Below are 22,347 nucleotides of genomic sequence, written 5' to 3' on the forward strand. Positions count from 1 at the left end.
ATCTCTTGTGTAACTCTTTCCCATTTAGCTGGGTCTGATCAGTGATCATTAGCAGCCTAAACACGAAATTCCCACTTGTCCCCTTTCCTTTCACCTACCCTGCAGAGGCAAGGGCTTTGTTGCTTTGTAAGAGTGGGTTCTTCTGGAAGTTCACCATTGGTTGGTCTTTGATTAGCCAATATCCAGTGGGTGACCCAGTGGATGAAATGTGGTCACTGGATGAGCAGGGCCATATCCCAGAGCAGCTTTAGAAAATACAATCTCTGAGGATGAGGTTGGACCAGGAGTATAGCCCTAGGAGATCTTTTTCAGCATGCAGTCACCTAGGATTGATCACATCAATCAGGTGCAGACAGGTTCTAGGCTCATTCAGTCAGATCTGGATGCCTCTGGGAACCCCCCAAGCCCATTGGTACTGTCAATGGGGTCTCTGAACTGAAAGCCAGCCTGGCCTAGAGCAGGTTGAGTTGAGCAAAATGGTAAAAGCTGTATTGAATTGGGAGGAGCAGGCTTCGAAACCTGGGGATCCTTCGTTAGTCCTGAAGAGTTATGCTGTGCTCTGCTCCTAAAACAGATTGGGTGAGCACTTCGAAGAATAATAATAATGATAATAATTATGACATTTGTTAAACACTTCCTATGTGCTAAGCAATGTTCTAAGCGCTGGGGTAAATGCAGGGTAATTAGGTTGTCCAATATGGGGCTCACACTTTTAATCCCCATTCTGCAGATGAAGTAACTGAGGCCCACACTTGCCCAAGGTCACACAGCAGACAAGTGGCAGAAGTGGGATTAGAATGGTGAACAGATGTGTGAGCAGCTTCATGGGTGGTGCCATGGTGTTCTGAACTGCCGGGGGGGAAGTCCCTGTAATTCCACAGTGGGTTGAACCGTTGGCAAGCCTTTGCCGGGCTCCAGGCACGATGTAACGACATTCCCTGTGCTCCTCTGCCCCTGGTTTGAGAAACAGTCAGTGGCCTAGGTCACCTAGCTCTTTGCCATTTTCTGGTTGGATTTTGGCCAAGGTGTTTGCTTAGGGTCCGTTACTTCAATTTCTTGGTAAAGGTATTAAATCACATTAAGATCAATGTTCCTCCTTTTCTCAGGTGACCGGGGGTTGAAAGGAGAGAAAGGAGAGAAGGGTGAGAAAGCTGCTGACCCAGGTAAGCACTACTGAACCAACCCCTGTGGATGTTAACCACTTTGGGGGAAAGGTAGTTGGGGCGCGTTGAGTAACTTCTCATCATCTTTGGATAATTTCTACTGAGAACACTAAGCTAAACTCTTTTAGGCACCAGGGTTTCCATTGCTCCAGGGAGAAACCGGACCCCTGAAAATCATTTTTCCACCATCGCTAGAGAATTGCAAGGTCATGCAAGGATATAGGCCCTGGACACTGATAGGGAGGTGGACCCTCACAAGGATAATATAATTATAATTGTGGTATTTGGTAAGCACTTACTATATGCCAGGCACTGTACTAAATGCTGGGGTGGATACAAGTAAATTGGGTTGGACACAGTCCCTGTCCCACATGGGGCTCACAGTCTTAATCTCACTCATATGGGATGGGGGTTGGGGCCCGGGGCTATATGAGTGAGAAGGAAAGTCATTCCTTGTCTCCATTCTCAGATGTTTCTCAATATGGGGTGGACGAGGGGTTTCTAGTGGTGGAGGAACAAGCCGCCAAGCTGGCCGAACTGAGTGAGTGACAGCTTACGGGTCTGGGAAGGAAATATATCATTGCCTGAGGGGGCAGGAAGAGAGGGGAAATCTGAAAGATGAGCTTTGAAGAAGAGTCCAGGAAAGGGAGTCACATGCCAGAAAAAGACAGAAAATGTTTTCCGGACAGTAGGCTGTCAGATTAGGGGATCAAAGTAGCCAGGCGAGGCTGGGGGCAGGGTGAGTTGGCAACGGTTGCAGGGGAAGAGTTCTAACCAATGTGCTGTCATCGCAGCCCTGCCAACGGAACCTGGGCACACTTCCCAGCTGGGGCTGAGGCCCAATGTGGCAGGAAGGGGATAAAGAGCCCTCAGCCTTGCAGCCCCCCACCCCCAGGGACAGGACCTTTCTGGTGCAGCAAACTGGGCGGCGAATCAGAGCTAAAATGGGAGCCTGGGGCTACAAGGAAGGGACTCTATTAGGGCTAGGTGGGGTTGCAAGACTAAGGAAAGACTGAGTCAGAATCGCCTTGGCTGTGCAATCTCTTTGCTGGCAGATAAAGATGGATGCAATCAAAAGTGGACATGTTGTTCCGGAGATGAAATGCTGTCCTTGCTGGGTTGAGCGTGCTCCCTCTGAATCGTAGGCTCTGACCAACCTCTGAGGGGAGGTCCAGGAGGCTGCTTCACGCCTGCAGCAGTCACCCAAGTGCCTGCTTGGACCCAGGGGTGACTGATGCTGGTTGGTTGAGTCTCCAGGTTGTGCGATTGTTCAATACACAAGCACCCTCTGAGATGCAGGATGCTGAAGAAATGTCAACAGCATGGTCTTCCCTCTTAGGCTGGGCGGTCTCTGCCAAGTGAGGCAGCGGGGGAGCAACAGTGGGGCTGAGGTGGGAGGCTAGGAGGCTTTCCTGGGTCCCAGCTGACCAGCAATGGCCACACTAGTGATGGGGAAGGGGGTGGAGGATGTCTGATGCACCCTCTGCCGTCACCTCACACACGCTGGCCAACTTCCCTGAAGCAGCAAGGTGGGGGGAACCTTGTGACTGTGGAAAAGGAGATGTTTGTGACTTCCCATGTGTAGCTGAGTCTTCTGGGGGCTCTTTGAGACTCAGCTGTCATGAGCAGTGGACTCTGCCAGAGTGTGCAGTCATGGCTGCTCCAAATGGAAGCCATGTGTGGAGACCTGCCAACGCCAGTTCTCCTGTGGGATATGGTTTTCTCATGGAAGCAGGCCTATACAGCTGGGGTACCTCAAGTCTGTAGGAATCAAAGTTGCCCTTTTCTACTTGGAAAGCTTGGGCATATTAGGGGTGTGGTCAGTTTTCTGAAGTCTCTCCCCGGGGGACTGACCCACTGAAGTGAGTCAAGCCCAAGGGCTCACAAGCGATGCCCCTCTCCCAGAGGGTCCGGCAGTGTAATAATCTTATTTAAGTGCTTGCTGTATAATAATTATGGTATTTGTTAAGCACTTACTCCAAGCACTGTATGCTAAGCACTGTACTGAGTGCTGGGGTAGACACAAGATAATCAGGTCAGAGAGACCCTGTCCCACATGGGGCTCACAGTCTAAACGGGAGGGAGAAGTGATATTGACTCCCCATTTTACAGGTGAGGAACCTGAGACCCAGAGAAATTAAACACCTTAGTTGCCCAAGGTCACACAGCAGGCAAGGGGCAGAGCTGAGATTAGAAGCCAGGTCCTCTGGCTCCCGGTCCCACCCTATTTTCTCTAGGCCCCGCTCATCCGAGAGAATTGGTGGGTTCTCGGGAAGAGAACCCTTTTTCCCAGAACGCAAGCCGGGCAATTGAGGCTGTGGGGACTGGGACAAGGGAGCCTTCCACCCAGATGGGTTGGTGGCCTGCAGCCAGAGATGGGGCCCTGCCTCCCCTGGGGCCCACTCTCTTTTCTCCAGGAAAGGCTGGCAGGCCTAATGGCCTGGTAGTTAGTGTCACCAAGGGGGACATGTGTGGCTCACATGGGGCTGATGAATGAGAGCCAAGGACGAGGCTGGTCATGTGCAGTTGGAGCTGAGAAGTTTGCTGAAGGGGCCAGCAGGGAAGGTGTTAGAGCGGTGCACTCAGCCCGTCGGCCCCTCCACAGCTCATTTCCCAATCCTCAGCTCCAGTGATGCAGCACCGATCATGTGGTCCTGCTCTAGTGCCTGTCAGTTCCTGTCAGCTACTGCAGTCAGCAAAACAGTCCTTGTGTGCATCTTAACCAGTCCCAGATCATCCCCAGGTCTGAAGATAGGTCAACCCCTGGCTCTTCCTCCAGCCCCCTTGGGCTGCCCCGGGGGCACGTAGCTAGCTGTTCCGTGAGCTCCGAGTATGGGAGGGTCCAAGGGTCTCAGACTGAACTGGCCCTTCAGATCCATGATCAGAACCAAACTTTCAAGAAAAACAAGGCCAAAACTGACCATCTCCCTAGTCTTCCAGGATTATCGAGACCTCCCCTCTCCTGCTCCAGGAGGAATCCTGACAGAACCGAGGGCAGGATGATTTGGCAATAGAGTTCAACCAATCTGAAACCAGATACAGAGACAGACACAGACACACACATGTGCACAAGCACACACGCACACACATACATGCTCCCTACTCACATTGAATGTAGGTATTGTGACAATTGCATTCTACATGGTGGAGAGTTGGATTTTCAGACACTCAGCTGAGGCAGTCAAGGCAAAGAGGCCAGGAGAGAACTGAGTCCTAACTTCTCAGGAAGAAAGCCCAACAGGTTGAAAGAAGAAGCAAATCCCAAGTGTAAGGTACTTGAAGATGAGAGAGATGAATGAGCTAAAAGTAGTGAGTAAGGCAGTCTCGGGGAGGGGAAAGAAAGACCAAGAGAAGGTCTGGCGCAGGAGTCTCAGTGGCCGAAGACTTCCTAATACCTGCAGACCACAGGGATTGGACTTCCTTCTGGCCTGGAGCTCTACGATTTTCATTAAAAGTCCAGGCTTTCATATTTTGCATCTGCTTTAGGAGCCTTCTCCTTTTCCCTACTGGGCTGAGCTTTTCATTCGTTCAAAGATGACTTGTTCCCGCTGATGACCTCTTTGATTCTGCCAGTTAACCCTGCAAGGTTTCTGTCTAGTTGCTCAATAGTTTGGTTTTTAGGCACACATTTTGTTCTGAGGCCTCCAGAGAGAAGCAGTATTGTCTAGGGATTAGAGCATTAGTGGGAATCCGAAGGACCTGGGTTCTAATCCCGGGTCTGCCACTTGTCTGTTGGGTGATCTTGGGCAAGTCACTTCACTTCTCTGTGCCTTACTTCCCCTGTCTGTAAAATGGGGATTAAGATTGTGAGCCCCATGGACTTTGTCCAACCCTATTTGCTTGTATCCACCCCGGTGCTTAGTACAGTAAATGCTTAACAAATACCACAATTATTATTTTAGCAATCTCCAAACTAAGAGTAGGTCATTTATTTTTTTGTTCTCAGGTTTTTCTTAAGGACTGCATTTTTCCAATTTCCTTTTCTAAAATTAAATTCTCATGTGTTGGGATTATTTTGGCCGACTTCTCCTCCTGCCTTCTTTTTTCAAGCTCCTCTCCAATCCCTCTCCCAGAAATTTTAAATTGATCAAGTTGTGGTCACTGTTGCGCAGTGAATCTCCCACATGTACCCCCGCACCAGGTTCTGTCCATTACTCACAATTAAATCCAGCCTACTATTTTTCTTGTGGGTTCTAGGACTAGCTGTTCCCAAAGAACCAATTCATCCCATTCAGAAACTTTGCCTCCACTTCTCTTCCTCCAAAAGTATAAAGCCAACATGTCTGAAGGTGATTGAAGACTCTCTATCCTGCTTTTACAGCTTCCCCTTTATCATCTCATATTTCCTGATCACTTTCCTCATCCCACCTAGTGTTTTTTACGACAGTCCTATAGAGTATTTTTGTTTCAGTTGGAATTTCTATCCAAAGGAGTCCAATGATTCCCCTTATCGGATAAGATGTTTATGTTTTTCTTATCCCTCCGAACTGAGCTACACTTCCAACTTTTCACCTGCCCCAGTCTTCCCTTGGCTGGTACTGGCAGTTCCTCCCACTCCATTCATTCGTTCATTCAGTCGTATTTATTGAGCACTTACTGTGTGCAAAGCATTGTAGCTCCACTTTCTCAGCCAGCCATGCTGCAGAGCACAGCCCAGCTCTGGCTTTCCTTAGGGCAGAAGGTGGGAGAGTAGGGTGGAAGTCCTCAAGAGTATCAAAGCTACCAGACAACCCTTGGTCTGCTGACCCTGCCTTGGATTTGGATAGTAGGAGCAGGAGTAATAGTATTTACTAAGCGCTGGCTGTGCGCAAAGCATTGTCCCAAGCACAACAGGTGTGGAAAGAGCCAGTCCTAGGAGTGAATGACTTCAGCCCTTCTGAAGTTTGGGGTTTGAGCTTTCACAGTGACATGAAGTGATTGTTACACTTGGTTGAGCAGATTGCCAGGGCCAACACTGGCTGGGGTGAACAGTGGCCCTAACTTAAAGTTCCAGGTTTGAAGAAAGCAGGGCCCAGATCTTGCCCTCATTTTCCTTTTGACCCACTGGACCCAACCTGACCTGGGGAGGGGGAAAGACTCTTAGAGTCCCAGGACTAAAATGTGCAGTGGGAAACTTGTGGTTGTCAGCAGGCTGCCCAACACATAGAGGCTTCTGGGAATTGTAGTCAGATCAACAGATTCCCTACGAGGCAGGTATAGAGTCACCACTGGAATCGTGTGAGATCCCAAGTGACGGAAGCCCTGGACTAAATTGGGGTATCTAAAATGGAGAGTAAACCCTGAGGTACTGATTCTTGGAGGAGAGAGGAACCTCAAGATAGAGGTTGCACTAATGGTCTGCCCTAGGAGGAGGGAGTCATTTGGCCTCAGAGATCCTGATGGGGTGATAGCTGTGTATCAAGTGGATATATACCCTAGGAGATGTCTGGAGACTTTCTTCTTCTTTTTCTCCTCCTCCTGTTGTTTCTCACCTGTACAGAGCTGCTCCCTCACATCTCCTTCTTCCCTCTTTTAGAATTCAACCTTTGCTCAGATTTGGGGAAAAGAAAGAGCCAGAACTCTGGAATTTGCCTTTCACTTATATTAGGCAGCTAGAAGGAAGAGGAGGTTAGTGCTGTCTAACCTTCTGGGCCTCATACACGAGCAGTAGAAAAGCCAGGGAAAGGAACCTGGCATTTGAAAGGTAGTTGGTGTGAATAAGGTAACAGATGTTGAATAAGAAAACACAAGAATGAAAAATTATCCCAGAAAGGAGGAAGATTTCCCCCAAATACACACATCCAGAGGGATGTGGAAAAGGCCATGTCCTGTTCTTTAGCAGCCCCTTCTGGTTAACCTACTGAAAGGCAGCCAAAAGTGAAATGACAAGGCAACAGGAGAGCAGTTTTTCTTCACAATAACATTAATGATAATTGTGGTATTTGTTAAGCGCTTACTATGTGCCAAACACTGCACTAAGCATTGGGGTAGATATGAGATAATGTAGATATGAGACAATCAGGTCCTGCATGGGGCTCACAATCTAAGTGAGAAGCAGCGTGGCTCAGTGGAAAGAGCACGGGCTTTGGAGTCAGGGCTCATGAGTTCTAATCCCAGCTCTGCCACTTGTCGGCTGTGTGACTGTGGGCAAGTCACTTAACTTCTCTGTGCCTCAGTTCCCTCATCTGTAAAATGGGGATTAAGACTGTGAATCCCACGTGGGACAACCTGATTCCCCTGTGTCTACCCCAGCGCTTAGAACAGTGCTCGGCACATAGTAAGCGCTTAACAAATACCAACATTATTATTATTATTATTATTAAGTAGGAAAGAGATCAATTATTGGGGATTAAGACCGAGAGCCCCATGTAGGACAAGGATTGTGTCCAATCTGATTATCTTTTATCTACCCCAACACTTAGAACAGTGCCTGGCAAATAGTAACTGCTTAACAAATACCATAAAAAAAAGAGATGTGATTTCAGAAGGGCTGAAGAGATGGAGAAAGCAGTGGTCTGGTCTGTTGGAGGTGAAGCGGGAGGGAGTTGAAGGTAGCGGGAGGGAGTTGAAGGTAGCGGGAGGGAGTTGAAGGTAGCGGGAGGGAGTTGAAGGTAGCAGGAAGGGTGTAAGCAAGAAGCTGATGGTGAGAAAGAAGGGAGTGGGGTTAGTGCACAGTAATTATGTTTCCTAGGCTCCTGACCCTCCAGGGTGTCCACGGCTGCTGCCGCCAGCCTGACTGGCATAGGAAGACTAGGCCCAGGTTGCCACAGAGACACTGATGAACAGCGGTGCTGGGTTACAGGCTGTGGTGGGATGTGGCTAAACCCTTGTTTACTGGAGTGGGTCTTTGTTGGCTGGAGCATGCTATCTGCCCTCTTTGGGTGGCTGTTTGTACAATGCAGATCAAAGAGAGAGAAGATGAAAGTTGGGGAGAGTAGACTGTGCCCCCCAGGGGTTGTGAGTGGGGAGAGGAGGCCTGGTGAGACTGTCATGGAGATCTGGAGTTAGCAGACCTCTGTCTTTTTTCTGGCTCTGCCCCCCAACTCACTGGGAGAGCTGGTACAAGCCATGTGGCTGCTCTGTGCCTCAGTTTCCCATATCTACATGGGTATAAGAATCCCTATCCCTTCCTTCCTGATCGCAAGGGTGTGAGGATGAGAGTAGTGCTTCACAGAGGGCTTTGAGGTCCTGGAAGCGAGAGGCTGCCAGAAGTGCTGCAGCCCAGACAACCGCCCAAGAGCTTAAGGTGTGTCTGAGTCCTAAAGGGAATCACCGAGCTTGTTTTCCTTTGGAAAGATCTGTGGGCACACTTCTCCCATGAACAGGGAGGGCAAGGGTATATAAAGGAGCCCTGGGCCATGGCAGTGGTGGGGGCTTGTCCCTGAAGATTTATATCTCATCAGGCATGGGCATGGTGGGCAATCGGCATGTCTGGGCAGAATACAAGGAGGAAAGCCTCACGCACATCACTGGGCAGGTCAGGAAAGAAATGGGGAGTGGAAGCCTTTTCCTTCAATTCCAAGGGGTCGAGGACGGGGGGAGGGAGAAAAAGGCTGAGTCAGGAAGAGGAGGAGTCCTGGCATATTCGGCTGTCGGGATCACGTCTACCAACTCTGTTGTTGTATAGGACTTTTCCAAGTGCTTAGTACAGTGCTCTGCTCACAGTAAGCGCTCAGTAAATACCATCGACTGATTAACTGATATCAGGAGCAGTAAACGTAGAGACCGGGAGTTCTGACTTGCTGTCACCACTGATTCTCTCTGAGTATCTTTGATTTTTTTCTGAAGCATTTCTGGCCTCCGGCCAGAACCCCAGAGGGATTAGTTGGGACCTGTTCCCCAAAGACCAGAGCTAGGTCAGTGGCTCTTCAAAGACCCTGAGCACAGACCAGAAAATGGCTAGTTCAGTCATTGCCTTGAAATTCCTCTATCCCTTTGGCCCAACCCCTGTAAGGCCTGGTTTTTCTGAGTTAACCTGATCAAAAGAGCATAGGTCTGAGAGTCAAGGGACCTGGGTTCTAATCCCAATTCTGCAACTTGCCTGCTGTATGTGACCTGGGGCCAATCACTTAACTTCTTTATGCCTCATTGTAAAATGGGTATTAAACACCTGTTCTCCCTCCCCCTTAAACTGTGAGCCTCAAGTGGGGCAGGGACTGTAATCTGATAGTACTGTATCTACCCAGCACTTAGCTCAGCCTAACATATATCCCAGTTATCGTTATTATCATCCATCATCGTGGTTATTATTGTTACTGGGTAGCCAGGGAAAGAGAAGCAATGAGGCTGCAAGTTAGACAAGGCTCCTAGCAATCCTGGGCCATCCCGCCACAGAAACCTTTCCACTGCCGACAGTCCAAGGCTGGAGAGAGTCCTTCATGAGAGGAGAAAAGTTCAACTTCCTTAATGGGCAGATGGGCCAGATTCCTTCCCACCCCAGTCCCCGGGCTCTCTGTACTCATTGCAGCTGCAGAAAATCATTCCCTTGTTTTCCCAACCACGTGTGTTTATTTCTGTTCTGCCCTTCCCCATCTCATCCTCTTGTTTTGGTTTGGTTTGGTTTGTCGGGGGTTTGGAAGTGTTTGAGGCAGGAAGAGTAAACATGAAGATGTCAGCTGTAGGCAAGGATTGGTTGGTGTTCCTTTTGGCCTTAAAGCGAAGCTCCCTGGACAGAGGAAATGGATGGGGGAGGGTTTCCAAGATAAACAGATACACAGAGACCCCAAAGTCAGTTCCTCCTTACTACAGTCTTTGGTTCTCACTAGGCTATCGATATGGGCCAGTTGAAGGAGGAGGGTCAGGGGCAAATGAGATAGAGGGAGGGGTGTACGTACGTGTTCTGTCTGTCTTGGGGAGTCCAGGACCGAGTTGCCACCTAAAACAATATGAAAGCCAAGGTTGACCCCTGCTGAGTACTTCTCCCAGCAAAGAAAAACCAAATGCTTTATAATAATAGAACTAATAATGGCATGTATCAAGCACTTACTATGTTCTAAATAGTGGGGTAGATCTAAGGTTAATAGACCAGACACCGTCCCTGGCCCATATGAAGTTCACAACTATTTTATCCCCACTGTACAGATGAGGAACCAGGCCCAGAGAGGTAAAGTGACTTGTCCAAGATCACAGAAAAGGCCAGTGACAGACCTGGGCCTAGAACCTGGGTCTCGACATCTCTCCGGCTCCTGTGCAACCATTGCTTCATGCAGCCTTACAACAGGGGCTGGTACAGGTGGGCCTATAGTTAGTGAGAGCATATAGAAATGCCTTATTTAAATTCCTCCTTGCACATGAGAAGCAGTGGGGTCTGAATCAGACAACAGCACGTTCCTCTCTTGTCATGTGGCCTGGGGGCAGGGTGAAGGAGTGGAGTGAGTTTTGGGTTGAGGGGGAGCCTGCCAAACCTGTGGCCACGTTTCTGGGGTGATTCTGGGGGTGACTCATCCCTGCACCTGCTCTGGAGTCCGGCACTGCCACCCCAGGCCAGCAATGGGTCCCCCAGCATGAAGCCAGGGCAGAAGTAGACAGATGTGAGCTGAGTGGGAGGGGAAAGGTGAGCAGTGCTTCTGGAGCCTGGGAGCGATGGATCTGGTCCAATCCTGGCTGGATTTCCTCAGATCTTTAGACTCTAGGCTTCAGCTTCCTCCAGTGGTTTCACTGGATCGCCATGTGTCGTGAGCAATGGTGCCCACTCCACAAGGGGCCACGCCACCGCCCCCCAGCTGGGTGAGCCGGATGTCCAGACTTGTTCCTGCCGGGCCTCTGACCGGACCTGAGAGTTCCCTATCCAGGCTGAAAAATCCAACAAATGATGGGTCTCTTAGCCTATTAGCTTGTCGAAGCCCGGCCCCTCTCTAAAATCCCTGTCTCCTCTGCAACCTGGCACCCACAATGAAAGGTTGACCTCCCTCCCACCCCCAGACATGAGGAAGAGGAAAATTACAGTAAAGTACCTCTTCTGGATGGAGGCTGGAACAGGGTTAAAAGAGCAGTGTTCACCACCTTTCTGCCCATTCACTGATGGGAAATGTGAGACCAAAGACCGGAAGATTTCCGGGGTCAGGAGGTTGAAGAAAATGCAAGCCCCTTGGGCTGGCATCCTGACCAGATGACACTGTCTGCCAGAGTGCCTTAAGCCAGGGTGGAGCATTGGAGATTTTTGGAGACTGGGACTCTGCAGCCTGCTCCCCCTCATCCCAATACCCACTCCGCTCACTCACCCTGCCCTCAGGCCACGTGACAACAGAGAAACATGCTGCTATCCGTTTCAGACCCCACTGTTTCTCATTTGCAAGGAGGAATTTAAATAAGGCATTTATATATGCCCTCACTAACTATAGGCTAGTACCAGCCCCTCTGTAAGACTGCATGGGGCAACGGTTGCACAGGAGCCAGGGAGACGTCGAGATCCAGGTTCTTTGCACACATTCATCATGGTCTTGAGCAAAATAGCTCAAATCCAGGGCTGTATTTGGGTCCTTAAGGGGTCAGGCCTAACACTTCCAGGGTGGGGTTGTTTCTGTGACCAACCCACTCCACCTCCTGCCATGAGGGTGGTCCCTGGAAGTGATGCTCTGGAACTAGAGGGGGTCTAAGGAGGCTGGGCTCAAACAGGTTTCTATCTGTGCCCTGGGAAGACTGGGCTTTGGGACAGGAACGGCTGGGAAAAACCCTGACGTAAACCTTCTACCCAAAGAAACCCGAGCTTCCTGTTAAGACCCGAGGTCTTCCCAGGCCACAGAGAGAATCCTGTTTGAACCCATGTGTATTTCCCCAGCTGTTTTTGTTTTGTGTTTTGTTTTTGAATAGTGTTTGTTACTATGTGCCAGTCACTGTACTAAATGCTGGGATTAGATACAAGCTCATCAGGTTGAACACAGTCCATATCCCACATGGCACTCACAGTCTTAATCCCCATTTTACAGATGAGAAAACTGAGGCACCGAGACATTAAGTGACTTACCCAAGATCACACAGCCACATGGCCCTGTCAGATTGGAGTCCAGACCAGACAGGGAAGGCCACCCCACCAGCATCCCAGGAACAGAGCAGTCTTACCTCAGACATTCATTCATTCATTCAGTTGTATTTACTGAGCGTTTACTGTGTGCAGAGCACTGTACTGAGTGCTTGGGAGAGTACAATATAACAACGAACAGACACATTCCTGACCCTTCCCTCTTTTAGAGGCAGGGGAGAGAGATTCAGACAGCTCTCCATTCAGTGGAAAGCACCAAGCTTCCCTTGGACACTGGTTTCAGCTCCATCTCCTAGTTGACTCTACTGTCGAGACCCAGGATCAGTCCCCCCTTTCCCCTTTAGGCGTCCTCTCCAGGAGGGGCATGGACAGCAGAGATGGGCCCAGTGTAGGTGGGCAGGAAGAAAGGGAGTACAGGCTCAGGTAATCCAACTCAAGGCTAGCTGGTCTCCCCATGATCCAGAAGGGATTTTATTCACTATTTCCCGTCCATTTCCTGGCTGGTTCACTGTCTGCTTGGGCTGAATTGGCAAAGACCCTGGAGGATGAGATGGAGTGCCATATTCCCCTAGCCTATTTGGCCTCTGACAGTTGGATTGGGACACGCGATCCCCCCAGGCCATGGAGGTTGTGGGCTGGGCTGCGCTGGGTTATCTACTCTCACAGACTCACGGCTGTGTTTTCTCTTCCTAGCAGCTGGGGTGGCAGACGTGACGATCCGGCTGGTGAACGGCTCTGGGCCCCACGAAGGGCGCGTGGAGGTTTTGCATGATCGGCGCTGGGGGACGGTGTGTGATGACGGCTGGGACAAGAAGGACGGGGATGTGGTCTGCCGGATGCTGGGCTACCGCGGGGTGGAGGAGGTGTACAGGACCGCCAAGTTCGGACAAGGTAAGCTGGCACAGGGCCAAGGTGAAGAGGGTTAGGGTAGGACTAACAGCTGGCATCCAATACAAGAAAACTCTCTTCTCCCCCTCCCCAGTCCTTTCTTGGCTACCGACCAGCCAAAGGTTATCCTCTAGATGTCCCTTGTCAGACTCCTCCAGGAGTCGGTGTTCAGACACCCTGAAGCCTGAGACCCTGTTCCCACCCTCCCAGTGTGACAACGAAACCGTGGCCTAGTGGGAAGACCCCAGGTTGGGGAGTCTGAAGGCCTGGATCCTAATCCTGGCTGTGTGACTTTTGGCAATCACTTCTCTTTGCCTCCGTTTCCTCCTCTGTAAAACAGGGATTCGATACCTGATTCCTTCCCCATTAGACTTTGATGCCGGCGGTGTGTCCAATCCCTACTCTCCCCTTCCCGTGGCAGCTGAGGTCGTGGCTGCAGCCACCAGCCTAGAGCCTCCTCCTCCAGGCTGAAGAGAAGCCTGGGAAAGGGCTAAGAGCTGTTGGCAGGAGCGGGTCAGGGAGTGGATTGTGGGACTGGGACCACAGGCTGACCTTCCCTCTCCCTTGCCGGGCACTGCCGCACCATCTCTGCTGTGGCCCTTCCCCTCGGCTCTCTCTCACATTCATTAGAGATGACAGTTTGGTGAGATGAGCTGGAAGAGGCTGGCAGCATCCAGGCAGAGTCCCCAGAAGGCTGTGGGATGGCCTTCCCCAGAGACAGTCAAGCCCACACACTGTCACTTTTCACTGCTCTGATTTCATTCACCACAAGGACTTCATTTTAGCGAAAAGGAATGCACCCATTAAAAAAGCAAATCCCCACCATTGAATTCCTCTTTCTTGTTGGCCTTCCAGCTTCCAACCTCTTCCCACTCCAAATCATCTTACAATTTCCCAGCCTTTCCAGTCTCTGCACCCACCACATCAACCCTACTACTTCACTACCCAGAGCCCTCCCCTCCAGGATCTCCTCATTGCCTTACAGTCAAACCCAAATTTCTAACCGCAGTATTCAAGTTCTCTGCCCGCTCCTTCCTCTTCCCCGACTGCAGCCAAGCCCATAAACCACCATCCACTTCTAGCTTTGAATCTTTCCCCAGCCTCTCTGCTCCATTTCACCACTCTACATCCCTCTCCTCTTTACTCAAGGTCCAGCCCCTGTAGGAAGTGTTCGGTGTGCCCGAGAAGCAGCGTGGCTAGAGCACGGGCCTAGGAGACAGAAGGACCTGGGTCCTAATCCCGGCTCTGCCACGTCTGCTGTGTGGTCTTGGGCAAATCACTTAACTTCTCATCTGTAAAATGGGGATTAAGATTGTGAGCCCCATGTGGGACAGGAACTGTGGCCAATCTGATTTATTTCTATCTACCCCATTGCTTAGAACAGTTTTTGGCACATAGTAAGAGCTTAACAAATATCACGGTTATTATTATTACCATTGTTCACCAAGTAACATAGCTTGTCCAACTTGCTCACCCCTCTTCCTCCTCAACTATTTCCATGTCTGTGTGTGCAGACACATAGACAGTGCTCCAAGTGGCTTGTGGACCATCCAGGCTCTGATCATAATAACCCTTACTCTCCCTGGCTTTTGAGGCTTCTTCGGGGACATGAAGGCCAGAAAGAGCTGCTAAGGCTGCACAATTAGGGCCACGCTACCAGCTAAGAGCCTCGGCTTAAACGCTGAAACAGATTGCCAAGGGAGGCAGGGAAGAGCTTCTTGAAGAGTACAAGCAGCCACTGGTCAGACACCCTCCCTCCCACACACAATGGGGCTGGATCAGGAGTCCTGGGGCCGAGTCCTTTAGTTCCAGGGAAATGGGCTAACTTTCTGTCAGAGGAATGCCTGCCTGGGATTTAACAGTATCTGTCTAGAGTGGAAGATAAAGCTAGGTAGAAAATGTGTACCTAGGCAAATGGGGAGAAGCATCCCCCAACCGACCCCATCCCCCTTCCACCAAGCAAGAAGGTGAGAGGTCAGCTGCACGCTCTCCTACATCTCGCGTGCACAGATGTGGCTACCCAACACTTCAGTTGTTCTATGGGGCCTTCCATCTTCCCCCCAGATTGTCCGCAAAGCCCATGACACCCCACCAGATGCTGAAGTCAAGGCTAATTAGCGCGGGTTGGGGGTGGTGGCACAGAGCTAGGGAGCCCAGGCCTCTGGCCATCTGGCTGGATGTTAATGATCCCCTAACTCTGTTAAACCAGAGTTTAGGAGTAGTGTCCCCACCGTCCCCCTCTCCCAGCCCCAACCCCTCCACAGCCTGGCTTCCATCCTTCTTTCAAGAGAACCTGTCCTAGAGTTGGAGAACGAGAATAACTACAGCTCCATCTTTCTCTGAACATGCCTCAGCCTTGAAAAGCTACTCCATCTCTTTCATAGTCAGGGCCTGGCTACCCTTCATTGAACCAAGGGTAAAGCTTCCTTAGCCCTGTTTTCATGGTATTTTTTAAGCACTTACTATGTTCCAGGCACTGTACTAAGCACTGTGGTGGATATAAACTAATCAGATTGGACATAGTCCCACATGGACTCACAGTCTTAATCCCCATTTTACAGATGAGATAACTGAGGCCCAGAGAAGTTAAGTGAACTGCCTAAGGTCACACAGCAGACAGGTGGCAGAGCCAGGATTAGAACCCAGGTCCTTCTGATTCCCAAGCCCATGCTCTATCCACTAAGCTACGCTACTTAGTCTGAGAAGTGTTGCCCACAAAGGGAGGACCGTGGGCCCCATCTGGTAGAGGCAGTCAGGGGATGCCTGCTTTGTCCAAGTCAGATGGACCACTCTGCTACCCAGTTTGCAAGTATGCAGCCTTTTTGGGTACATAGGCCTTTGGGGGCCTCTCTCTAGACCCACAGATTCTGGGACAGCCAATGCCTTCCAAATCCTGAGCCCTGAGATGATCCCCAAATTGGCCTTGCAGAGGTTCTCCCCATTGAGAAAGTCCAGGCCCAGGGCCCCCAGGGCAGGTTTAGACCATAGAGGTAACTGGGACCCACCTAGGATCCCACTTTTTATGACATTTGTTAAGTGCTTACTATATGCCAAGCACTGTACTAAGCATTAGGGTAGATACAAGATAAATGAATTATACACAGTCCCTGTTCCACATGGGTCTCACAGTTTTAATTCCCATTTTACAGATGAGGAAATGAGGAACAGAAAAGTTAAGTGACTTGCCCAAGGTCACACAGCAGACAAGTGGCAGAGTGGAGACTAGAACCTAGGTCCTTCTGACTCCCAGGCCCGGGCTTTATCCACTAGGCCACTTTGCTTCCTTTAATACAGTCTAATCCTAATAGGAATAATACTGAGTATCCACTTGGAGCAGAGCACTGTGCTAAGTGCTTGGGAAATGCAGATTACAAAAGTGATCCATTCTCTACCCACAGGGAGCTTACATGCTTACAGGAGAGACAAACACACAACTATTTACAGCAAGAGTGGTTTTGAGGCACGAGGCTTGAGAGGCCTAAGGAGATGGGAGAGGGCAAGCCTCTGATATCCTGGTGAGACAGAGGTTCCCCAACAACTTCCCCTCCCTTAGTCCCCCTTTCCATTGTCAGCTCACCAGCCAAGCGCTACTAAGAGGGCCTCGTTGATGTGTTTCCCCAGGCACTGGGAGGATCTGGATGGACGATGTTGCCTGCAAGGGAACAGAAGATACCATCCTCCAGTGCAGTTTCTCCAGCTGGGGGAAGACGAACTGCGGGCACGCGGAGGACGCCGGGGTGACGTGTAACAGGCACTGAGCTGGGGTCAGGGCCTGCTGGCGTGAACACAAGATGTCCAACGAAGCAGTGTAGCCTCCTCCCTTGGTTTCCGTTGTTGGTGTTGTGGGGTTCGGGCCCTGTGCCTGGTGAGATACTGACCAAGCTCGCTGAGTGTCATCAGTCTCTGCACTGTCCTCCCAAACCCCCACGCTGCCAATGGGCTATCACTTTCCCGCTAGGCATCCGCTTGAGATTGGGTCTCTAGGATCTACTGAAATCTCCTGCCTTCTGTGCTTCCCTTTGATGCAGAGGGCCCTGGATCATTGATCTCACCTTCCTAACTAGGTACTTTTAACCAGTGCTAGAATACATATCTTGTTCTCTCCCTCTTTCTTTCTATTTCTCATTCCTCCCCCATCCCCTTCTCTCACTCTCATTCCCTCTCTCCCTCCACCCCCATTTCTGATTCCGGAGACTGATGATATGAAATTTTATAACCAACTCCTGAAACTTAGCATCAGTGGGGGAAACCAAAGTAGCACAGATAACTGAAATCTACAGATAACCCAAAAACTCATTTTATGCCAATAACTTCAACTCTCACCTCTCTGTGCCCCTCAGACTCATATAACATTTGCTAATATTGTAATGGTTAAGTTAACTGGTTTAAATTTCATCTCTTCTCGGCTCTTGGACACTGGTGGAGATCCTCGCGAGGAGTAAAATGGCCCAGAGGTGGCCTGCAGAAGGAAGGGAGGAAAGCAATGGCCCTGAGGAATTTTCACAGGCCACTCATTAGCTCTCCACTTGCTGAGAGATTACTGCAATCCTGTCTTGTCCAAAATACCACAGCTGGACCCTGCATGTTGTTTGCTGCATTGGAGAGAATAGGCATGATCCAGCCTCAAGTAGTAACCAACGAACTCATGCAGCTCACCCCAGAAATTCTGGGGTCCAGAAGCCAAGGCTGCACTCCTCTGAATGTGAGACCATGCCCTCTGGTCCTCAGCCCAAACTCAGCCCATCCTGCCTTGTGGAGTTCGGCAAACAAGGTAGCACCAAGCTACTTTCTCAGATATCTTGCTGGGCAGATAAAATAATAATGTTGGTATTTGTTAAGCACTTACTATGTGCAGGGCACTGTTCTCAGCGCTGGGGTAGATACAGGGTAATCAGGTTGTCCCAGGTGAGGCTCACAGTTAATCCCCATTTTACAGATGAGGTAACTGAGGCACAGAGAAGTTAAGTGACTTGCCCACAGTCAACACAGCTGACAAGTGGCAGAGCTGGGAGTCGAACCCATGACCTCTGACTCCGAAGCCCAGGCTCTTTCCACTGAGCAACGCTGCTTCCCAAGATAAAATGTTCCAGCTGTGCTCAGCGGGCCCAGAAATGTAAGGAAAGCATCCAGGCAGGACAACTGGGGCTCATAGTTGGTGGAGACACACTGGTTAGAGCGGGCCCCAGTGTGACCATCTGAATGAGAGGCTCATTGTTCATGAAATTTCTTGACGGTTCCTGGGTCTTAAGTGAGGCCAGGGTCTTTTGTCAGTAGGGAATTGGGCAGATGGTCGAGGAGACCAGTTTCCACCTCATTCATTCATTCATTCAATAGTATTTATTGAGCACTTACTATGTGCAGAGCACTGTACTAAGCGCTTGGGATGAACAAGTCGGCAACAGATAGAGACAGTCCCTGCCGTTTGACGGGCTTACAGTCTAATCGGGGGAGACGGACAGACAAGAACAATGGCAATAAATAGAGCCAAGGGGAAGAACATCTCGTAAAAACAATGGCAACTTGCTGGGCTTAGTGTCCGGTGTGAATCGGGTGCCTGGTGAGGCTTAGTCTGCCCGGAGGAAGGAGAAGGGACTAAGCAAATTCCGAGTTTCCCTCTGGGCCTCGGATCAGTGCTTCTGTAATGTCACAATAATGCCCAAGCTGTTGGGGTAAATACACCTGAAGCTGTTTGCTTAGTGTTTTCCCATCATTTCTGTTTTATTGATTTGAGATCAAAATGCTCAGCAGTCCCTTCCACTTTCAGTTCATTTCCCGCTCTCACTTCACCAAAGCCCTCAGGTGGTACAGAGGTGAGCACAGGTAAAATATAATAATGTTGGTATTTGTTAAGCGCTTACTATGTGCCGAGCACTGTTTTAAGCGCTGGGGTAGACACGGGAATCAGGTTGTCCCACGTGGGGCTCACAGTCTGCATCCCCATTTTACAGATGAGGTAACTGAGGCACCGAGAAGTTAAGTGACTTGCCCAAAGTCACACAGCTGACAAGTGACCGAGCCAGGATTCGAACCCATGACCTCTGACTCCAAAGCCCGTGCTCTTTCCACTGAGCCACGCTGCTTCTCAAGACTCTTCCCGGGGTATCTGGTTGGTAGACTTTTGTTCAGGGCAGGACTCCATTTGCCCAGGGGAATGGCCCTCCAGTTGATCAGCAGGCAGCCAGAGGGGTTGTAGAACTGGGGGGTCTTGAGCTCCCTGGATTGCAGGGAGAAGCAGCCAGCAGAAATCGAGCATTGGGGTGACCAGCGCGCCCAAAGAGAGCACTGTCGGCTCAGCTCCTTGCTCACTTGGAGGCTGCGGCATGTTTGCAGTCCAGATGTTGGCTCTGGCCCTAACCCTGTATAAAACAGTGGCCACACTGAACGCTGCTGGAGGTGAAAGAAGCAGGATGATGGGGTGGGCAAGAGAGAGAGGTAAGCGAGAGGATACACACGTGCTTGGGCAAGGAGATGAGACGAAGGGAGGGAGCAGTGGCTCCTCATCAGTGCCACCTTTTCCTGCAGCAGCAGCAGCTGCAGTGATACATACCACAAGTGATATGGCAACAGTGATCCGTATAGCATCGGCAGTGATACAGGCAGTGGAGAAGAACCCAGGGCAGATAGTCTTTCCCTCTTGTGCATGCTTTAACTCTTCAACCTCCAACGCTTACTCTGGTTGATGTAAGGGAACCCAGTGCAGATTTCACCCAATGGGGGAGGGAGACAGAAAAGTCAATGGAAACATTAGGGGAGAGAGAGAAAAAAATTAGAGAAGAGGCTTTTTCAACACTCAGCTACTTTAACACCCCAATCCTAACTGACTCAAGTGAACACTGCAAGGATGGGGCATAGTCATTGGAGAAATAAGATGATAAACTAATAAGATACGGGGAAGAGTTAGGGATGGAAAGAGTCACCTACTTGTGATCAACATGAAAACATTGGGGAGAAATATGGATGTGTCCAGACTGGATTGGGATTTCTAGACTGGATTTACAGTTGCGATTCTGAAGCAGTCCCTGTGTCGGTTTGAATCCTACCTGCTTGCTTCTCAAAACATCTGCATTGACTTAGCCATTCTCAGAGGAAAGGTCTCCCTCATAAGGATTTGTTCCAGATGGGTTTGGATTTGCCATGGATCTGGGGATTTTTAGACCAATTTCCACTGGGCATGGGTGTGGTTTGCAGAGGTCTGAGTCAAAGACGCCGGTAAACTGAGCAGAGAAGTACCTCCATGGACACACACATGCTCAGTTGGCTTAACTCCAGCTTGCAGGGATTTGGTTATTTCTACAAGGACCCTTGGGCCAGGCCTGTTCAGTCACAGCAAGGGAGCCTTGGTCAGGTTTGCTCATCTGGCCCTCTCAGGAATGACAAACTAGGTTTCACTTCCCAGGATCCATCTTGCCCTGTCCTGTGTCTGCCACCAAAGGGCTCAGAGGCTTAACAGACTCAGTGGTTTCTACAACAGCCAGATCATTTCCGACAGAACCAAAGAGATTTTGGAGTTGCTTTTCAGGGAGCGTGAGCCTTCATTTTAGAGACTAATGAAGTCCTCAGGACCAGGGCAAGGATATTATAACACAAAGTTATACTGGAAATGTAAATGATCAATCTAGGAAAACAAATGAAAAATTGAAGATACAGTGACTTCATTGGAGATATCAGGGTGAGAAGCAGGTCACTGGGGAAGCTGTTAGCTGGGGAATGTGAATTCCACTAGCCAATGAAAAGCAAACAGATGCAATTGATTAAAAGTGCATCTGTCTCAACATCTCATCTGGGTTTTCATTACTAGGCTAAAAGCAAGTATCTGTCTCTGACAAAAGCAAGATGTTTTTATAAAGGAGGAGCATAGATCTACCAAATTATGGTGCTGATGTGTCCTTCCACTGGTTGGTGACTCAGTAGAAAGAAGCTGATAGGGAAGAGGAGAAGAAGCACAAGGAAAGTTGGAAAAGGTGGTGGAGCAAGGAGAGGGGCAGCACCCCCAAAGTCCCCATAAGTTACTCTGGAAGCCCTCTTTGTGTGTTCTGGGTTTTTTTTTTTCTGAAGCAGACCTCGAGTTTATCTGATGAATGTTCTGTCATTCCATGTTCTGCAAACCTCAAACTTTGGAAATAGGACTCAGGGGACTGCCGGCCGGAACTGTGTGACTTGTCCACTCTGGTCCACCCAGTATCTTCTCATGACTCCTTGGGTGGCCTCTTCACTTGGTCAGAACTGTTAGCTCAGGTTCCCTCTGACCATTTGACTCTGGCTCTTGCTGCTCTCAAGGGCAATTTCTTGTTGGCAAATCCCCCTGACTTCCCAGAATGGTTCCTTTTAATGCTCCTAAATGACTTTCTCATGTGTTTCCCATGCTGCCTCCACCATCACCCCTCATCTTCCCCTGCTCACTCCCCTATATTTGTGTTACCACAATTAAGGGTGAAAATGACACTGGGGATCACAATGCAAAGCATGATGTGGCCTCGCAGAGATGAAAGATCAGGGATCTTGGGAAGGTAGATTGGAGAAAGAGGAAACAAGATGAGACCCTGAATCTCTCAACAAGGCTGACTAGGTGTCTTGGAACAGAAAGCAAATCTGCAGCAAAGAAAAAGTAAAACAGGGCATCTTGGGATGGAGGTTGGCAGAGGGCAAAATTAACATTGGTTTGAAAATATTGGTAGAATTCAATTTTTGCTTGATGACTAGTGAAATCAGCTCTTTAACCAGCTAACAATTGTTATTTATATATGTTGGAACAATTCAGTATAGAAGGACTAAAAAATACTAGGCTAAGTAGTGCAGATGGGATTTTTTGTGTGTAAGATTGGGTCTTGATTGCCCTCCTGTGTGGGCTTCTTGATTGACAGCAGCTGTCTTGGGTTCTGACAGCCCAGCATCTCCTCTCCCCAAACCTCCACCATCCAACCTGTACACTGGGGACTACTCTGAGGCCCCTCAGAGTGGCCAGGTCTGAGGATACATTCCAATCCTATCTGTTAATCAAATGACCAGGCAGAATGACTCCAAAAACTTTAGTGTTCAGGTATAAGACAATCCTAGCCAATCTCAGCTTGTTACCAGGCAGATTAGGTCCGAAAGGCACTGTCCACCCAGACCTGGCCCAAGACTAAGTTTGCACAAGGGCTAGTCACAGAAAGAATTGTCCAGGACATTGACAATTCCCAATGTGCAAGTCCACTTGGAGGAATAAAGAGTGGACTTCATAGCACTCACGAATTCACAAATTCTGCCGATTCAAGCAAAGTGTGTGTGTGTGTGTGTGTGTGTGTGTGTGTGTGTGTGGAAGAAAGATGGGTATGGGCACAACTCTTATACTATGGTTGA

General features: G+C 49.7%; 1 protein-coding gene across 2 annotated transcripts in view; it reads left to right on the forward strand.

The window, feature by feature from the left end:
- Window positions 1–16,827, forward strand: part of SCARA5 (scavenger receptor class A member 5) — a 70,518-nt gene extending 53,691 nt beyond the window's left edge. Inside the window, exons 8-10 of one of the 2 annotated variants that reach the window (XM_007666725.3) lie at window positions 1,107–1,163; window positions 12,814–13,011; window positions 16,630–16,827. In XM_007666725.3, coding sequence (XP_007664915.1) covers window positions 1,107–1,163; window positions 12,814–13,011; window positions 16,630–16,766 — 392 coding nt within the window. In that variant the 3' untranslated portion in view covers window positions 16,767–16,827. The remainder of the gene's footprint in view (window positions 1–1,106; window positions 1,164–12,813; window positions 13,012–16,629) is intronic. The other variant, XM_001507041.4, reaches the window with a different exon arrangement.
- Window positions 16,828–22,347: the final 5,520 nt, after the last annotated feature.

This window comes from Ornithorhynchus anatinus, chromosome 9 (assembly GCF_004115215.2).
Source record: "Ornithorhynchus anatinus isolate Pmale09 chromosome 9, mOrnAna1.pri.v4, whole genome shotgun sequence".
NCBI lineage: Eukaryota > Metazoa > Chordata > Mammalia > Monotremata > Ornithorhynchidae > Ornithorhynchus > Ornithorhynchus anatinus.